Source organism: Eumetopias jubatus, unplaced genomic scaffold (assembly GCF_037043125.1).
Source record: "Eumetopias jubatus isolate StellerSeaLion01/CBP00866 unplaced genomic scaffold, mEumJub1_p1.0 scaffold_10, whole genome shotgun sequence".
Classification (NCBI taxonomy): Eukaryota; Metazoa; Chordata; class Mammalia; order Carnivora; family Otariidae; genus Eumetopias; species Eumetopias jubatus.
The window spans coordinates 126,817,728-126,834,700 of record NW_028274816.1 but is presented as its reverse complement, the minus strand read 5'-3'; the positions used below and the strand labels follow the sequence as shown (position 1 = coordinate 126,834,700).

Here is a 16,973-nt window from a genome sequence, read left to right as displayed (position 1 = left end):
GCTTGATGGGGCCAGAGGCAGGCAGATCAAGGTCAGCATGCAATGCCTGCCAAGCTGCCTGCAGGAATGAGTCCTAAGGCTTAGCTCAAGAGGTCAGCGATCAAGGAAGCGGTCAGCACAAACACTGTGCCAGGGAGACTATAAACCTGAGAGCCAGGCAGCGGGAGCTGGGGGCTAGGAGAGCGGACAGGCCCGCCCCGATGAGGGACTAGCGCAGATGGCAGGGGCTGTGTGCCATGAAGCCAGCAAACCAGCCGCAGCGGGGCTGGCCTGAGGCAGAGGATGCTCGCTGGTGGGAGCTGGGTTCGCCCGAACCGCACGTTCTTTCACTGCGCCTAGCTGGTTGCTGCTTGCCTGCACACAGGGCCTCTCCAGGGCAGCTTGCTGATCCTCAACTGAGGGCCCCTTGCAGTCGCGACCACACGCGTCCTTCTCATCCCCACACCGCCAGGGCCTTGAGGGATGGTGCCAAATCAATGTGTCTCTGAGAACTCCCCATTCTCCTCCTCCTCAGGGGTGGTCAGCCACTTTCCGGCTGCCTGGGCCACACTTAACAACCGTGGCGACTCCGTCCAGAATGTTTTATAGGCTGGCAGCTGGGGAATCTGAGAGTTCCCTTCTCTGCTGGCTGAAGGCAGGCAGAATATGATCCATTTAATTTTTCTGTGCCCTGCCCAACAGTTTACAGGGCACCCTCCAGGCCTAGCAGTGTATCCACAACTTGTGCTGAATCTTACAGAGCTTGTGATCCCTCTTTCTGAGACTGCTTTTCTGTGTCATACCTGCATCACGCTGGTATCGTGCCATCCAGGAAAGGGCTCTACCTCGGGGAGGAAAGATTCTGCTCATTGATGGCACGGGCTCAGAAAGAATGTGCCTCTGCCTGGAGTGGCCTTGTGGTGGGGCAGGGTGGCCGCGTAAGGCCGAGCACTTGCTCCGCCCTCTGGGACAAGTGGCAGTCTTCTAAGCCCTCATACAAAATGGCACCTGTTGGACCAACGCTTTTTAGATCCCCAAGACATTGTCATACTCTGTTCTTGAGATATCTGCCAAAGTAAATCTCCTCCTGTCCACTCAAGGGCTGCACCGGGCTACTCTTCTGGTTTCTTATTTCCCACAGAGCTCAGTGCATGGGCTTGGTGGTTAGTGGGAGCTCAAGAAATAAGATTCCTATGCATTTAAATCTACTCTACTTTTTTCCAAAAAGGGCTGGAGGCTGCTTAAAAAGTGTGTGATATAATCCAATAAAAACAGATGAAAATATCCTCCTGAAGGGAAAACACAGAAGAGTAAATGAAGCTAAGTTCAAGGGCATGCAACAGAAAAGGTGAGTTTTGCAAAGTCCTAAACATGGTTACAAATTCAGCTCTGGGTTTTCTAGGGGCTAAAGGGGGAAAAAAAATGTGGTCCATAACAGAAGTCAACACATACAAAAGATGAAAGAAAAAAACCAAAAACAAAACTCTACCACTGGCTTAAGAGAAGTTCAGCTTCTGCTGGGCACTATAGGATAATGTCCTGAGCATAAATTCCAGTAAGTGGGATTTCTAAAAGGTTTTGTAGATTTTTAAAGGCCTTTGATGTATATTGCCAATTGCTCTACTGACAGGTTGTCCTGATTTACATTTTTACTAGTAGTCTGCTCTCTTCCCTACACTGGGGATTATCTTTTAGGGGGGATGTTGGGGGTGGTGGGCATTCTTTGCAAATAAGATAGATACAAATTCAGTGTTTTCATCTGTAAATCATGGAAGTAAATTATGCTGAATATTTTTCACATCATATCAATGCACTGGATGAATTGCCTACCTCATATCCTATACATACTTTTTACTAAATTATCTCTCTCTCTCTTTTTTTAAAGATTTTATTTTTTATTCAACAGAGAGAGATACAGCGAGAGAGGGAACACAAGCAGGGGGAGTGGGAGAGGGAGAAGCAGGCTTCCCGCGGAGCAGGGAGCCCGATGCGGGGCTCGATCCCAGCACCCTGGGATCATGACCTGAACCGAAGGCAGACGCTTAACGACTGAGCCACCCACGTGCCCCTAAATTATCTTTTTTTTAAAGATTTTATTTATTCATTTGACAGAGAGAGAGAGAGCACAAGCAGGGGGAGTGGCAAAGGGAGAGGGGAAAAGCAGACTCCCTGCTGAGCAGGGAGCCTGATGCAGGGCTCAATCCCAGGACTCTGGGATCACGACCTGAGCCAAAGGCAGATACTTAACCAACTGAGCCACCCAGGTGCCCAATTCTCTCTCTCTCTTTTTTTAAAGATTTTATTTATTTATTTTGACAGAGAGAGAGACACAAAGCGAGAGAGGGAACACAAGCAAGGGAGGTGGGAGAGGGAAAAGCAGGCTTCCCACCGAGCAGGGAGCCCAGACGTGGGGCTTGATCCCAGGACCCTGGGATCATGACCTGAGCTGAAGGCAGACACTTAACAACTGAGCCACCCAGGCGCCCCTCTTTTTTTTTCCCCCCTAGGGAGATCTCTTTCTCTATGAAAGATACTGATTATTTGCCATACATGTTATTAATATTGTTGGTTGCCTTTGTTTAAGCTTTTTGACATCCAAAAGTTATTTTTATTGTAAAATGAAATTTCCTCCCTTTTCCCCCCAAGTTAATCAGTTAAATATTTATTAAGGCCCAACACTGAAGCCTCTCAATTTTACTGAGAAAAGAGAGGATAAGTTCAAGGTCACTCAGCGGGAGGTAGGGACAGAACTGAGTTGTTGGTAGCCTGGACTAGAGAGGTGGTATCAATGAGGGTGGAGAAAAACAAGAAACAGGCAACAATGTCCCAGGCTTGGTAGAGGTAGGACAGTTGACATTCTTCTTGGATCGTACCTCTAAGATGCCTCCCCAGTCATCTGTGAGGGTATGCTCCAAGGCCCAAGCATGTCTCACAGAGTCACATTTTGTGCACATTTGTGTGTGAATATGCGCATGCCCACAGACATGTACAGAAGCTGGTAGAGGGGGGCAGGAGAAGCCAGAACATAATTGAAGGGCCTTTGTTAGGGGTGTCAGAGGAAGACACACATCAAAGACACCTACTGGTGTGTATGGTGAAAATAGGGAATAGAGAAAACTCAGGAATGTCTCTGTATTGCTGCAAGGACCAAGATGAGAAATCTATGGTCCTCAGAAGAAGCAGGGCACAGCCGTGTGTAAACATGGACACTGACGGGCGCAAAATCTAGGTAATGCTAAGGCAAGATCTGGAACTAGCCAGCCTACCAGTGGGTCTCACCTCGAGCCCCTCCAAGAACTTCTAGTCACAACCCAGGGACTGAGGCTGAGGGACATTCCCACTGGCTGGCTGCACCCCTTTTCCACTATGCAGTTACAATAAGCTTGTCACGGGGCACCTTGGTGGCTGAGTCAGCTAAGCGTCTGCCTTCGGCTAAGGTCATGATCCCAGGGTCCTGGGATCGAATCCCACACTGGGCTCCCTGCTCAGTGGGAGCCTGCTTCTCCCTCTGCCTGCCACTCCCCCTGCTTGTGCTCACTCGCTCTCTCTCTGACAAACAGATAAATAAAATCTTAGGAAAAAAACAAGACTGTCACATCTCCTTTAAGTGACACACAGAGTTACCTCTGGGGTGAAGATTTGAATCCTAGGAGGAAGAAGGTGTGTTTTTTAAATGAACAAAGAGGACCGAGGAGAACATTTAAAACCCTCGAGCCCTGTCCTTTCCCTGTCACACTCTTTGATAGCAAAGGACCCTTGCTAGGGCCAAAGCCAGTCTCTTCTGTCACATCCCAGCCCTCATTCCCAGCAGCCCTACACTGGCAGGGCCTTTGTTTCTTCTGCCGATAACATTCTTTCCTCTCCATTTTACTAAAGCAACTCCTACGGTTTCCAGATCTCAGTTTGAGCATAACATTCTTATCTTCCCAACCAATCCGGATTCCCTGTTACAGGCCCTGCTAGCACTGGGGACACCTTCCTTCAGAGCACTCACAATTGCAACTTACACTTATTTGTACAATTGACTGATGGGATGTGAGCCTCCCTTCTAGGACTGTAAGCTCCCTGAGGGTAGGGATTGGGTCTGTTTTTACTCAAGACTATATCTCCCCTGCCTGGAAGAACAGACATCCTCTAGTCAGCTCTCAGTAAATACTTGTTGAATGAAGGAATAAACGAATTCAGAAACCTTAAGTTTAACTTATCCTCACAAAGGGGCAATTTAACCCTCTGTTCAGTACCACTGACCAAAGGTCACTCTGGATACTCATCTCAACAGATGCTGCTCCTATGTCAAGGCACGCATGTTTTAAGTCTCTGTAAAAACAGAGTGCTAGAAGGAAATAAGCCTGTGACATCTTCTTTAAGTTATTCAACCCGGTACCCTTCCTTCTGGACCAGTAAACAATTCTTATCTATCACTCAGCTTTTGTTTGGGAAGGGAACTGATTTCATCTGTTTCCTTAATAGTAGGCATGAGCCTCCAAAATTCTTGAAGGGTTAACAGACCTAGCTTATCAATACCCAAAGAGTGGTCCCTGGGCCACCAGCATCAGTGTCACTTGGGGGCTTGCTAGAGAGGGAGGATCTCAGCCCCACTCCTAGCCAGACCCCGGGAATCTGAATCTGCATTTTCACAAGATCCCTAGAGGACTCTTATGTGCATGTGAAATGGAAAAGCAATGATTTAAAATTAACTGTTCATTTTTTTGAAACCTTAGCTCCAAACAAAGCCATATGCTTTCTCTAAATGATGAAGAAAAAGCTTAAAGAACCTGATGAGTCCCCCCTAAGCGGTGGAATTTGGACAAAATTTTGATTTGTCTTTTTTTTTTTCCCCTCCTACTCCCTATAAGAAGCACTGAGAACTCAAATATTAGCTGTTCCTGCCTAGGGCTAACCAGGATCTGGTACTACTGCTACAAAGGAAATGAGTTTAATCCTTTTTTAAAAATTGAGACATAATCGACATAGAAGAATGCATTTAATTCTTAATAGGTCAGTTAAGTGCTTTACCAAGAGAAAACCTGGCTGGATGAAGGCTGGGAAGAAGGTATTCACATAATAGAGAATAAAAACAGTTTGTCGACAGATGTTGGCGAGGATGCGGAGAAAGGGGAACCCTCCTACACTGCTGGGGGGAATACAAGCTGGTGCAGCCACTCTGGAAAACAGTATGGAGGTTCCTCAAAAAGTTGAAAATAGAGCTACCGTACGATCCAGCAATTGCACTACTGGGTATTTACCCCAAAGATACAAATGTAGGGATCCGAAGGGGCATCTGCACCCAATGTTTATAGCAGCAATGTCCACAATAGCCAAACTATGGAAAGAGCCAAGATGTCCATCAACAGATGAATGGATAAAGAAGATGTGGTATATATATACAATGGAACATTATGCAGCCATCAAAAAAACGAAATCTTGCCATCTGCAACGACGTGAATAGAACTAGAGGGTATTATGCTAGGTGAAATAAGTCAATCAGAGCAAGACAAGTATCATATGATCTCACTGATATGAGGAATTCTTAATCTCAGGAAACAAACTGAGGGTTGCTGGAGTGGTGGGGGGTGGGAGGGATGGGGTGGCTGGGTGATAGACATTGGGGAGGGTATGTGCTATGGTGAGCGCTGTGAATTGTGTAAGACTGATGAATCACAGACCTGTACCTCTGAAACAAAATATATGTTAAAAAAAAAAAAAAGAGTAGGAAGGGAAAAATGAAGGGGAGCAAATCAGAGGGGGAGACGAACCATGAGAGACTATGGACTCTGAGAAACAAACCGAGGGTTTTGGTGGGGGGGATGGGTTAGCCCAGCGATGGGTATTAAGGAGGGCACGTCCTGCATGGAGCACTGGGTGTTATTCGCAAACAATTAATCATGGAACACTGCATCAAAAACTAATGATGTAGTGAATGGTGACTAACATAATATAAAACAAAATTTTTAAAAAATGGTAAAAAAAAAACAACACAGTTTGTCTCACTTAATAATCATTATTTCCAGAAAACACCATGATTAGTACTTTAAGTCCAAGTTTTCAACACTCTCAGGAAATGAGTTTTCTCACCTACAGGTCCTAGCCACTCAGCCCTCACTATTGTGCTTCAGGAACCAGGAAATGCTTTATATGCCTTATCCTATGAATGCTCCCAGAGACTCTTTGCGGCAGGGATTTATCATGCCCACTTTGCGGATGAAGAAACTGAGGCTCACAATCTGACTGATGGAACCAAAGACCATTCCCAGGTCTGTGTGACAGGTGAACCCTCAGGATAGGGTTTTGGCCAAGTCATCTGGGAGCGTGTGCTTGCTCCATGGCCCAACTGCATCAGAGCACACGAGGTCAGGTGGTGAGAAGCGGCTGTTTCACCTGGACGAGTACTTTTTTTTTTTTAATGGCTTTAATGAGATATAATTTACATACCATAGAATTCACTGCACGTCATTTTTAAGATGGTAAGGAACACGAACATTTATGGAAATAAAGATGTCGTTTTCCCTCTAAAAGAAAAGCCAAAGATGCAGTGAGCCCAGACGGGCAGGTCTCCGGGGAGCCCCATGGAGTCAGGAAGGCCTACCTTGGATTCCATACAGCCGGTTGAGGCGTGACCGCCGGGCCTCATCGGTATAGGGGACAGCAAGCCAGGGCATCTCACTGAAGTACTGTTTGAATGAGTCCTCGGACCTACAGAGTCACACATGGAAGCAAGGCTCTGTTATCCTTGAAAGCACCACCGCGGGGTCCTCCCCGCCTTCTACCAAGCTATGGCCAGCACCCCGAATCATCGTGCTCCGCAGACACCAGGCTATGGGAGGGAACTATTCTACCCCCTCTGGTGTACACCAAGAAGCAACAGCCTCCCCACGGCAGGCGGATGTGAACTAGACCGACAGGCCATTCCAAGTAGCCTGCTCCTCTGGGTCCTACCAGTTTAACTCAGGCCCAACTTCTCATTTTTCAAGAGAGACAGGTGGTACTTTTGCAAGCAGCCTAGATGTACTCGACACTGTTCCCCATGATACTGCTATTCTGTGAGGGTAACAGGGCCGTGCACAGGGGCACACTCTTAACCAAGCCGAAGCCTATGGTTCCCTGTATTAAAAAACTCTCGGAATGACAGATCTAACCACAGTGATAAGAAGCAGATCAGGGGCCCCCTGGGGCTGGGGTTTGCGGGTGACGACTGAGAAGGCACTCTGTGATGACAGAAATGTTCTATACTTAACGGTGCTGATTACAGGGGTACATACGTTGGTCAACAGTCGTTGAATTGTACGTAATTGTGATGAAGGAGGGTCGCTGATGGGTAAAACCAGCAAGAGGGCCCGCAGGAGAGGAAGTTGTGGTGAAAAGGACCTGAGGTACTCCAGGAGGAGACTTTGCCCTTCTGGTTTTTAGGACAGCCCCCAGGCAAAGGACGTGGCCAGAGCGAAGGGAAATTATGGCACAGCCGTCCCAGACAAGTGTCACATTCCATCAGCCTCTGGCTCTTTTCTTTCCATCCTTCCCCTCCAAGCCCTTTCATCGTGACCCACAACGCTGAACAAATCAGAAAATCGCATCCTAATCTCTAATGACCCAGGCTGGAAGGGGACACGCCACAATTATTTACAGCAAGAACAGGTTTTTCTCGGCTCCCCTTCAGACAGGAAATCTGAAATGTATCTGGCCGTTCGCCAATCATCCCAGATAAGCCTTGCCCAGCCCCCGTCTCCATGCTCTACCCTTAGGGAGTGAGACGTGTAAGGTAAGAGAAATGTGTGTTAACCTCTGGAAAAGGGAACAGAACGGCGCGGCCACTTTCCCCAGCTCACGTTACCTGTCCGCACTAACAAAGATGATCTCAAATTTCTGGCCTGCCTCCTTGATCTTCCGGTAGGATTCCACCAGGACCCGGGTGAGGCTTCGGCAGGGTGGGCACTGCAAGAGGAGAGGGGGATCCTGCAGCCTGACGCTGGACCTGGCCTTCCCATTTCCCAGCCACTTGCCAAAAGAGACCGGGTAAGCGAGACCCAAGTAGGACTGGGAGAGCGAAGCCCGGCTTAATAAAGAGGCAGAAACAAACACGCCTCTTGTAATGGTGAGTGTCCAACACGTGGTGCCCCCCATCCACACGTCATGCCAGTGGGTGGCAGGGAAAACAAACCCCCTTAGAGACTACTGAAAGCCTCATCAGAATGGGTTAGGAAGACTCTCCTTTCAGACCAGTCAAAAGAAGAAATTTTCTTGCTGCCATCATCATTCATAATAATAAGCACTCGTGGCATGCCAACAATGCATCAGGTGCAGGAGGAAGTAAGAACACGGAGAGTCATGCCCGAGCAGTTAACACCTCCAAGAGCCAACCACGACTGGTCTTGGTCGCAACATCACTGCTTCCTTCCATCTGGACTGAACACTCACCCAGTGTGCGGAGAAATAGACTCCCACGTGAGACCCCTCCAAGCTGCTGCTCTCCAGGGACTGTCCATTATTTCTCAGCAAGGGCCCTGCAATGACTTCCCTGAAGGGTTTAGGTCCCCAAGGGAATTCCAAACCTGAAACAAGCAACAGAGGGTGAGAACATTGTTAAGACTCTTCCTTACGGTCTCTGACCCAAGAGGTGTCAGAGAGGCAGGGCCCGACAGCATTATCATCAAATAGTATTTGTTAACACACACAGAGGATCTGGAGCTAAAGCACAGGAAGGAAGGCAGAACCCATTCATGGCAGAGCCCCACATACCTCGCGGATGATGGTTCCCGAACCTGGGTGATCACAGGGCCCATCTCCCGGGGGGGCTTTTGGAAAGTTACAGAAGCCCTGGTCACACTCTTGAGTCTTGGGATCTGGTGCCAAGGCTGAAGATGTATGTCCAAAACAAAGCAAAACAGACTCCCCCCAGGTAAGTCTGATGCTGCGCCAGGCTGGGAAATCCTCATGGAGGAACCATGAGTTGCTTCAAGTCCAACCCTGGAAGCTCAGTGGCTCCCAACTCTGATGGCATTTTAGAATCAGCGGGGGAGTTTTAGAATAGGATGCTCCTGGGGCCCACCCCCAGGGATTCTGATGCAGTTGGTCTGGGTTGGGGCCCAGGAAACCAAGTGAGAATTAAATCCAGTTAAAGGAAAGAGTAAAAACTCACTCAACCCAGATGTTCTACATTCTGATGACACTTAAGCCCCAGGCAGGAAGAGCAACACAACAGTGTTTTCTCACAGGGTGGTCCATGGACCACGGCCTCAAAAATCGCCTGGGGTGGGTGGAGGATGGGAGAAGCACAGACTGGTTAAAAATGCAAGTGGCCAAGCCCACCCTGAATCAAAGAGACCCAAACATCTCTGGAGGTGGGGCTGGGAAATCTGCATTTTTAACAAGCTCAGAGGAGGGAGAGGGAGGGAGGGAGGGAGGGAGGGAGAGGGAGAGAGGGAGAGAGAGAGAGAGAGAGAGAGAGAGAGAGAGAGAGTGTGTGTGTGTGTGTGATTTGAGAGGGTAAAGACTGGGTTCTACCACGCCTTGGTTTTTACTGAGGGCAATTCTTTGAAGCAGGTGAAATTTTTCCTGGGAAAATCTGTGACCAGGGTGAATCCCCTAATCAGTAAGTGAGGAAGGGAAGGCCTCAGGACACTTTAGGACAGCAGTGCGGTGGGAGAGAACCAGAGCTCGGGCAGCCAGCGAGCGGGACAGTGATAACAGCAGCCCAGCGCACGACCACCCACCCGGCCAGTCAGCAAGGCCAAGGCCAAGGCACTTGGGCAGCACCAAGAAATGAGGTCAGTCACCCCCTGGGCCAGGAGAGCAACACAGAGGCTGTGACTTGGCGACGGTAAGATTTTAAAGAGACAAAAACCTCACAACCGCTGAACCTGCCTCTGATTGGTGAGGTGACAGCTGCTATGGACATAGCACCCAAGTCCGTTTCCGGGCTCTCACTGCTTCTCGACGGCCTCCTCAGCCCTCAGAACCGAACTTCCTTTCTCCGATTCCGTCTCCTTTGGCCCATGAATTAAAGCCCCCAGTAGGGACATTCTGATCTCTTTAAAAATCTTAACCATGACCCGGAGAATACTCTAATTTCATCATGACAATATCCTCTAGCCAAGTGAACCACTCATATCTATTTCATTTGTATGTTCTCTGCCAATGGGGATGAAGTCAGGGTAGGAGGATGGAGCCGGAAGTATGGGACGGACATGCCAAGGTCCTACAGGTCCTACCTTCTGGGTCATCACGGATCACCAGCAGCCCATTCCTGCACACGACCTTCCCGGTCGTGGCGTCTAGGAATATTAGTGATGGAATGTTGGAAATGCGGTATTTGTTCCAAAGTTTCAGCTGTAAGAAGAAAAGGGAAATAGGTGGTTAAGTCCCAACCGCATTAACTGCAGCAACCTTTTGAGCCCCTTGGGCCCAAGGGGTGAATGAACTGTAACACACTGAAGTACAGATCAATGAACAAGTGAAGCTACGAGCCCACTGGCCTCTGTGGTCTAGGGCAGGGCAGGGGAGTCTGAGTCCCACCCGGGCTCAGGCTGTGACTGAGGCCGACGGAGGGATCACACCTGTTCCAAGAGAGCTCTTCGATGCCCCTTCTCCCGCGGGCATTTCCTCAAAAAAGCATAAAGATGGAAAATGGATTATGAAATGAACCACACGTACACCCCCAACGCCAGGTGCTTAAGGCAGGAAGGAAGGCTTTTTATCGGTGCCTGTCAACCCTATCAGCAGGCAGGTGCTCCCCTGCTTCCCGGCTCTGCTGTGCCCCCTGAGCCCTGAGGGAGAGGGGACAAGGGTATTAAACAGAAGACCAAGTAGCTAGAGTCTGGCCCTCTCCCACTCCACCGGGTTCTTGCACTTGGAATATTGGCAGCGGTGGTGTGTGCCACTCACCCACAAACACGAGGGAAGCAACATCCTGAGCCAGCCCCAAGCCTCAGTTCTCAGTGCCACTTAAAATAACCCACAGTCTACTGGCAGGCTCTTGAGGTTGGCTGTGCCAACTGTCAGAGGAGCAGGGTCTAGGAGGGACAGGGCTGAGGAAGCATGAATGCAACAGCCCAGGACAGGGAGCTGAGTAGGGGGCGGCTCCCCTTATTTGCTCCCAGCCATCGGGGTGAACATCATTCAGGTGGGTCCCTGGGCGCTCTGGAACTTAACTGCTGAGCCCAGAAAGCGACATAATTAGATATAATGTCCAACTACTAAGGCAGCTCCAGAGAAGAAAGAAACCAGGGGAAAGGGAAGAATGGCCCACTGGTGATTCAGCTGCAGCCTCCCTTCCGGGGCCTGGGGCCCACGCAGGGGGGCCGGCCGCCTGGGCATTGGCAGAACGGGGCATGGGTGTGTCAAAGGGAAGCAGGCACCAGAAGTCCAGCTGCACAGAGCAGATTATTATTGTTTTTAATTCAATCCCGAGCAGCGAGGGAGTCGGGTGGGGTATCTACCAAGAAACATTAGGCTTCCCCTGTCTGTGGAGATCTGGGTCTTGGCAGGAAAGGCTATGGTACCCCACCTCCAAATGGGTGGGCCCTGCCTTTGCAGTGGGCTCCCAAACCAGCCCTTCGAGCAAGAGCAACTCTGCACAGTTTGCACTGCCCAGCATTGCATCATTCCAGAGAAACCTGATATAGGCCGCGGATTCAACATTTTTAGAAGAAGAGGTTCAATGACAGGCCAAGACCATCCTGCTGCTGGGCTTAGCTCTGAAAGTTTGCTAGTGCAAGGACCCAGCCAGGTGAATAAGTTTCAAAGGGCGCAGGGAGGAAGATGAAGGGACTTCTCTGGTTTAAAAAGTAATTACTGGAGGGAGAAAAGTAATTATTGGAAAAAATGAGAAACATAGCAAACCACAAAAGTTGAGATAAAAATCACCCATGACTCACCACTTATGAAAGCTTGGACAACTTTATATTTCCACTAGCGGTAAATGAGAGAGCCCATTCCCCAGTATTCTTACCAATACTCATTTTTTTTTTTTTTATTTGACAGGAAAAAATGAAGCCTTGTTTTTGTTGCTTATCTTCTACTTATTGATGTTGAGGCATTTCGTATCTCACTATTATAAGTACACTGTTCCTTCCCAGTATGTTTTGTGACTGCTAAGTGCTAAAATTCATTCAACAGTATTAACTGAGCGCTTACTATGTGCCAGCCCTATGCCCAGCACAAAAGATGCAAGAAAGAACAAGGCAAATGAAGTCGCTGCCTTCACAGGGCTTCAATTCTAGTGCGAGAAACAGGCAAAAATAAGAACAGAATAATTTCAGAAACTTTAATAAAAGAAAAAAGAGCAAGGTAAGAGCAAAGGCGTGCTGAGGGGGTAGTGGTACATATTTCAGAGAGGGATCAGGGAAGACATCTTTGAAGAAATGGCATTTGAGCACAGACGACCCCTGATATGAGACGGAGTGAGTCACGCGCGCATGGAAGGAGGCCACCTGAGGCCCCCGGCACCTGTTAGAGGCTGGGAGGCACAGGAAGAGGGCTGGGGTGGAGCAGCCAGACAGTCAGGGAGGGGCCGCGATGACGTCAGAAGGGCACTCCTGGCAGATCTTTAAGGCTCTGCAGTCCAGTAAAACGGATGGAATTTTATTCCCAGTGTAACAGGAAACTACGGAGGGTTAGCAGGGGAGTGGTATGATCTGACTTACATTTTAAAAGGTCACTCCAGCAGCCCTGAAGGAATAGGCTGGAGGGAAAGAAAGGGTCTGAAGCAGCCAGTGCAAACAGCCCAGGCAGGAGGTGACAGCAGCGGCGAGGACCTGGGCTATAGCAGCAAAGAGTGAGCACATTTTTTTTTTTTTTTAAAGATTTTATTTATTTGACAGAGAGAGACACAGCGAGAGAGGGAACACAAGCAGGGGGAGTGGGGGAGGGAGAAGCAGGCTTCCCATGGAGCAGGGAGGCCCATGCGGGGCTTGATCCCAGGACCCTGGGATTATGACCTGAGCCAAAGGCAGACGCTTAACGACTGAGCCACCCAGGTGTCCCCCACATGATATATTTTGAAGACAGTCACTAGAGCGGGTTGACAAATTGAATGTGGCGAAGCGATGAGGGAAAGAAAAAGATCAACAATGTACTGTGGTTTGGGGGTTTGAGCAAAAGTGTGCCAAGGGTTCCCACTGACCAAGATGAGGAGAAACTTTGGGAGGGAAAAAATCAAGATCGTACAGGTCAGTCTGAGGTACCAGTGGAGATTTCAAGGAGGCACCTGGATTGACCAATCTCTGGGGAGCCGGGGGGAGGGGGGGGTCATGGGATATAAATCGGGAATCCTCACTGCCTGGATGCTGTTAGGGGTCATGGGCCTGCAATGAGGTTACCCAAGGAGAGGGCATGGCTACAGAGGGAAGGGCACCCCCGGGCAGATCCAGGGGCCACCCACAAAAGACTGAGCGGGCATGACAAGTGACAGAGGAGGAAAACGGGGAGACTCTGGTGTCCCAAAAGGCAGGTGACAGAAGTGTTTTGGGGAGGAGAGATTAGACTCCCGTTTCAAATGCCGCTGAGATGCTGAGTATGATGCGGACAGAGAACTGACCAGCGGATATGGCAACTAAGGTCATTCATGACCTTGACAGGTCAAGGAGTCAGCGACGCGAGGATGAAAGAGCCAGTGGAAGAGGGAGGGACTGGGGCGCAGCTCTGTCCAGCACACACACCTCGAGTTGCGGGGCGGGGGGACCAGACAAACTCGAGTCCGCTTGCCAACACAAAACACCTAGCAGAGGACAGTAAAAAAGAAGACAGGCTGTACAGGGAAAAAGAAAATGGCAGATAAGGGGCTAAGGTGGTGACTATTGAGGACTTCCCTTAAGAGTTTTACTGTAAAGGGAGCAGAGCATAGGACTGTAGCTGGAAAAACAGGATGAGCTCAGAGAGAGGATATTTTAAAGATGAGGTCAGGGGGTGGATATTTTATAGATGGGAGGTAGTTTAACATATGCTGTTGGGGATAATCCAGACAAAGAAAAAATTGATGAGAAGGAAAAATGCAAGAACAAAGTCAGTGAGTAGGCCAGAGGGTGGGATCAGGGTCACAAATAGGAAGGTGGAGCTGGAGAAACAGCTAACTCTGGTAATACACTCTTGCTTCAAAGCACGTTGGAGCCTATATAGAAAGCCATGCTATTTGCAAATAAAGAGAACTTTATCTTCTTTTTTCAACTTTTATTTCCTTTTCTTATAGAACTAGATTGGCTGGAATTTCCAGAACAAAAGAGTAAGTGGCAAGCATCTCTAACTTCTACCTGATCATAATGGATGGATCTTTTACTATCATATGTAGTATCAGCCATTGGTGTGAGACAGATATTCTTTACACGTTAAATAAAATAGTCTTGAATATTATTCAGCCGTAAAAGGAAGGGAATTCTGACACACGCTACAACGTGGATGAACCTTCAGGACACCATGCTAAGTGAAAGAAGCCAGTCACAAAAAGACAAACACTGTGTGATTCCATTTCTATGAGGTACCTAGAGTAGTCCAAGTCGTAAAGACAGAAAATTGTAATGGTGGTTGACGGGAGCTGGTGGACGGTGGAGATGGAGGAAATGTGGCATTAATGGGTGTATAGTTTCAGCATTTCTCTTTTAAAAATTAATTCATTTATCTGAGAGAGAGAGAGAGAGAGTGCATGTGCACGAGGGAGCGTGGGCAGGGGGAAGGGCAGAAGGAGAGAGACAGTCTCAAGTGGATACCCTGCTGAGTACAGAGCCTGACAAGGGGCTTGATCTCAGGACCTTGAGATCATGACCTGAGCCGAAATCAAGAGTCAGAGCCTAACTGACTGAGCCACCCAGGTGCCCCTACAATTTCAGTTTTACAAAATTAAAAAAGTTACAGGGATGGTGCTGGCTACCCGATGATGTGAATATGTTTAATACCATTGAACTGTACACTTCAAAATGGCTAAGATGGGCACGCCTGGGTGGCTCAGTTGGTTAGGCGTCTGCCTTTGGCTCGGGTCATGATCCTGGGGTCCTGGGATCGAGCCTCACATCAGGCTCCCTGATAGGTGGGGAGCCTCCTTCTCCCTCTCCCCCTTGCTCGTGCACTCTCTCTCTCTCTCTCTCGCTATCTCTTCCTCTGTCTCAAATAAATAAAATCTTCTAAAAAATGGCGAAGATGGTAAGTTTCATGTTACGTGTATTTTATCACAATTAAAAAAAAATAGCCTTCCATAACTTTTTGACCAAAAGTTTTATCAGGAATGGATCTGTTTATCAGGAATGGATACATTTCATTAGTAGTAGCCTTTAACTCCAAGGTTAAACCATCCTTGCCTTCCTAGAAGAAATCCTTCCTGGTCACACATATTGTAAAGGGATCACAACTATCATCTTCCCTGGGGCTTGGGGCTCCCACAAACAAATGGCATCTGGAAACAGACTTTCTTTAGGGGCAGCTAGACTGTTCCCTAAAGTAAGTTGCAGTCTGTGAGCCTTAAATATAAAAATGGAAGATTTATTGTGTTTGTAATACAATGCTTTTGTGTAGGCACCCACATTGTACTTGAAATGTAAGCATGTATTGCCTCCCGGCTGGATATTTTTAAAGGAAGGCGGGGTTTTGGTACCTGGGCAACCTAGCACCTAGAAGCTTATTAGCCACCCAGTGTGAGTCAGGGCCATCCCCCAGCTGACATAATAGAAGGGGCACATGCGGGCTGGCTGGCCCGCTGGGGGTACCCTAGGGACATTAGTACAATACTTTTTAAGACTCTAAAAACAGAGATGCTGTCTCTCCACCCCGCACAGATAAAAAAGAACAATTTGTTCTGGGTCCCTCATGTGGGCAGAAGGATTATAACACCCTCCCTCTGCCCCACCCCTAATCATCAGAAATACTTCTTTTCTCTCAGTGTCCTTCTTGGAGAGGTAAGAAACTGTAACCCCCATAACCCTTTCCTTCCCTCCCTCCCTAGCGATTTCCCCCCTTTCCTTCCCACTGGGGCTCAAGGAAGACAGGAGGTCTTGGCTTGTGTTTTAACCACAGTTGTTAGATCTTTTGTTTCCAAATAAAGGCCCACTGGTTCAGTGGAAAATAATTATGCTTTTAGACTCACATCTGACACTAAAAGTCCATCCTTCTGTAGACTAATACATCATGGTATAATTTTATAGAACGGCGATTTACTGAGGAACTTCCGGCATTCATCGGTGACGAGCAGACCACACGGGACTGTCTTTTTCAGGTGCAGTATCACAGCTGCTCTGCTCTGAGTCAGTGCAGAAGGCACGGGAATGATCTTTCTAACCATGTCCATTTGGATACCTGAATCAGAAAGTGAACCTTATGTTAGAAAGGTCATAGAGGTCCGCTTTGATGATTCTCTTATGCTGACTGGGAAGGTGAAATGCTGCAGCTTGAAGAAATGATCCCACGACTCACCCCTTTGCCTTTTCAAGTGTGTGTCACAGCTCAAGTCCACTAAAGGTTTGCAAAAAGGCCTCTTAAACCATTTTGGGGGTCACGGACACTTTTGAGGATAAAAGCTACAGATCCTTTCCCCGGCAAAAAATGCACACACACAAAAAAAGTCTGTGGGTCATTTCACAGAGTCTCTGAATTCCTTGAAGGCTGTCAGTGAACCTGTCTGATCCCAGGGGGCCTATGGACCCCAGATGATGACTCCCTTGTCCTAGGAGTTCATCGCAGGCCTTGGCTCGACCTTGATTCAACCGAGAGAGCTATGATATTGCCCCAACCATAAAACTCCCTCTCATAAAAATCAGCATTTGCCTAAACTCTGAGATGACGCAACAGTGAGGAGTGGGAGGTTATACCCTGGCCGCACCCTGCCCTATGCTCCTGAACTCTGTCGGGACCGACTACTGCCTGCCCATTAATCCTCTGCCTTCAGGATGCTGAAGATCAGAACCACCCAGGACTGAGCGCTGACTGCACTTAGTTCTAAGGATCCCCAAGGAAGGAGTTCTTCTTCCTCCTTGGTGTGATGTTAGAGCATTTCATCAGAGTCAGGAGCTCGAGTTGGGGCT

The 16,973-nt window shown here is 48.4% G+C and overlaps 1 protein-coding gene across 1 annotated transcript in view; it reads right to left on the bottom strand.

The window, feature by feature from the left end:
* Positions 1-16,973, bottom strand: part of NXN (nucleoredoxin) — a 148,656-nt gene that overhangs the window by 19,567 nt on the left and 112,116 nt on the right. Inside the window, exons 2-5 of the mRNA XM_028109430.2 lie at positions 10,185-10,302; positions 8,392-8,525; positions 7,808-7,908; positions 6,566-6,672 (exon numbers count right to left, since the gene is read on the bottom strand). Coding sequence (XP_027965231.1) covers positions 6,566-6,672; positions 7,808-7,908; positions 8,392-8,525; positions 10,185-10,302 — 460 coding nt within the window. The remainder of the gene's footprint in view (positions 1-6,565; positions 6,673-7,807; positions 7,909-8,391; positions 8,526-10,184; positions 10,303-16,973) is intronic.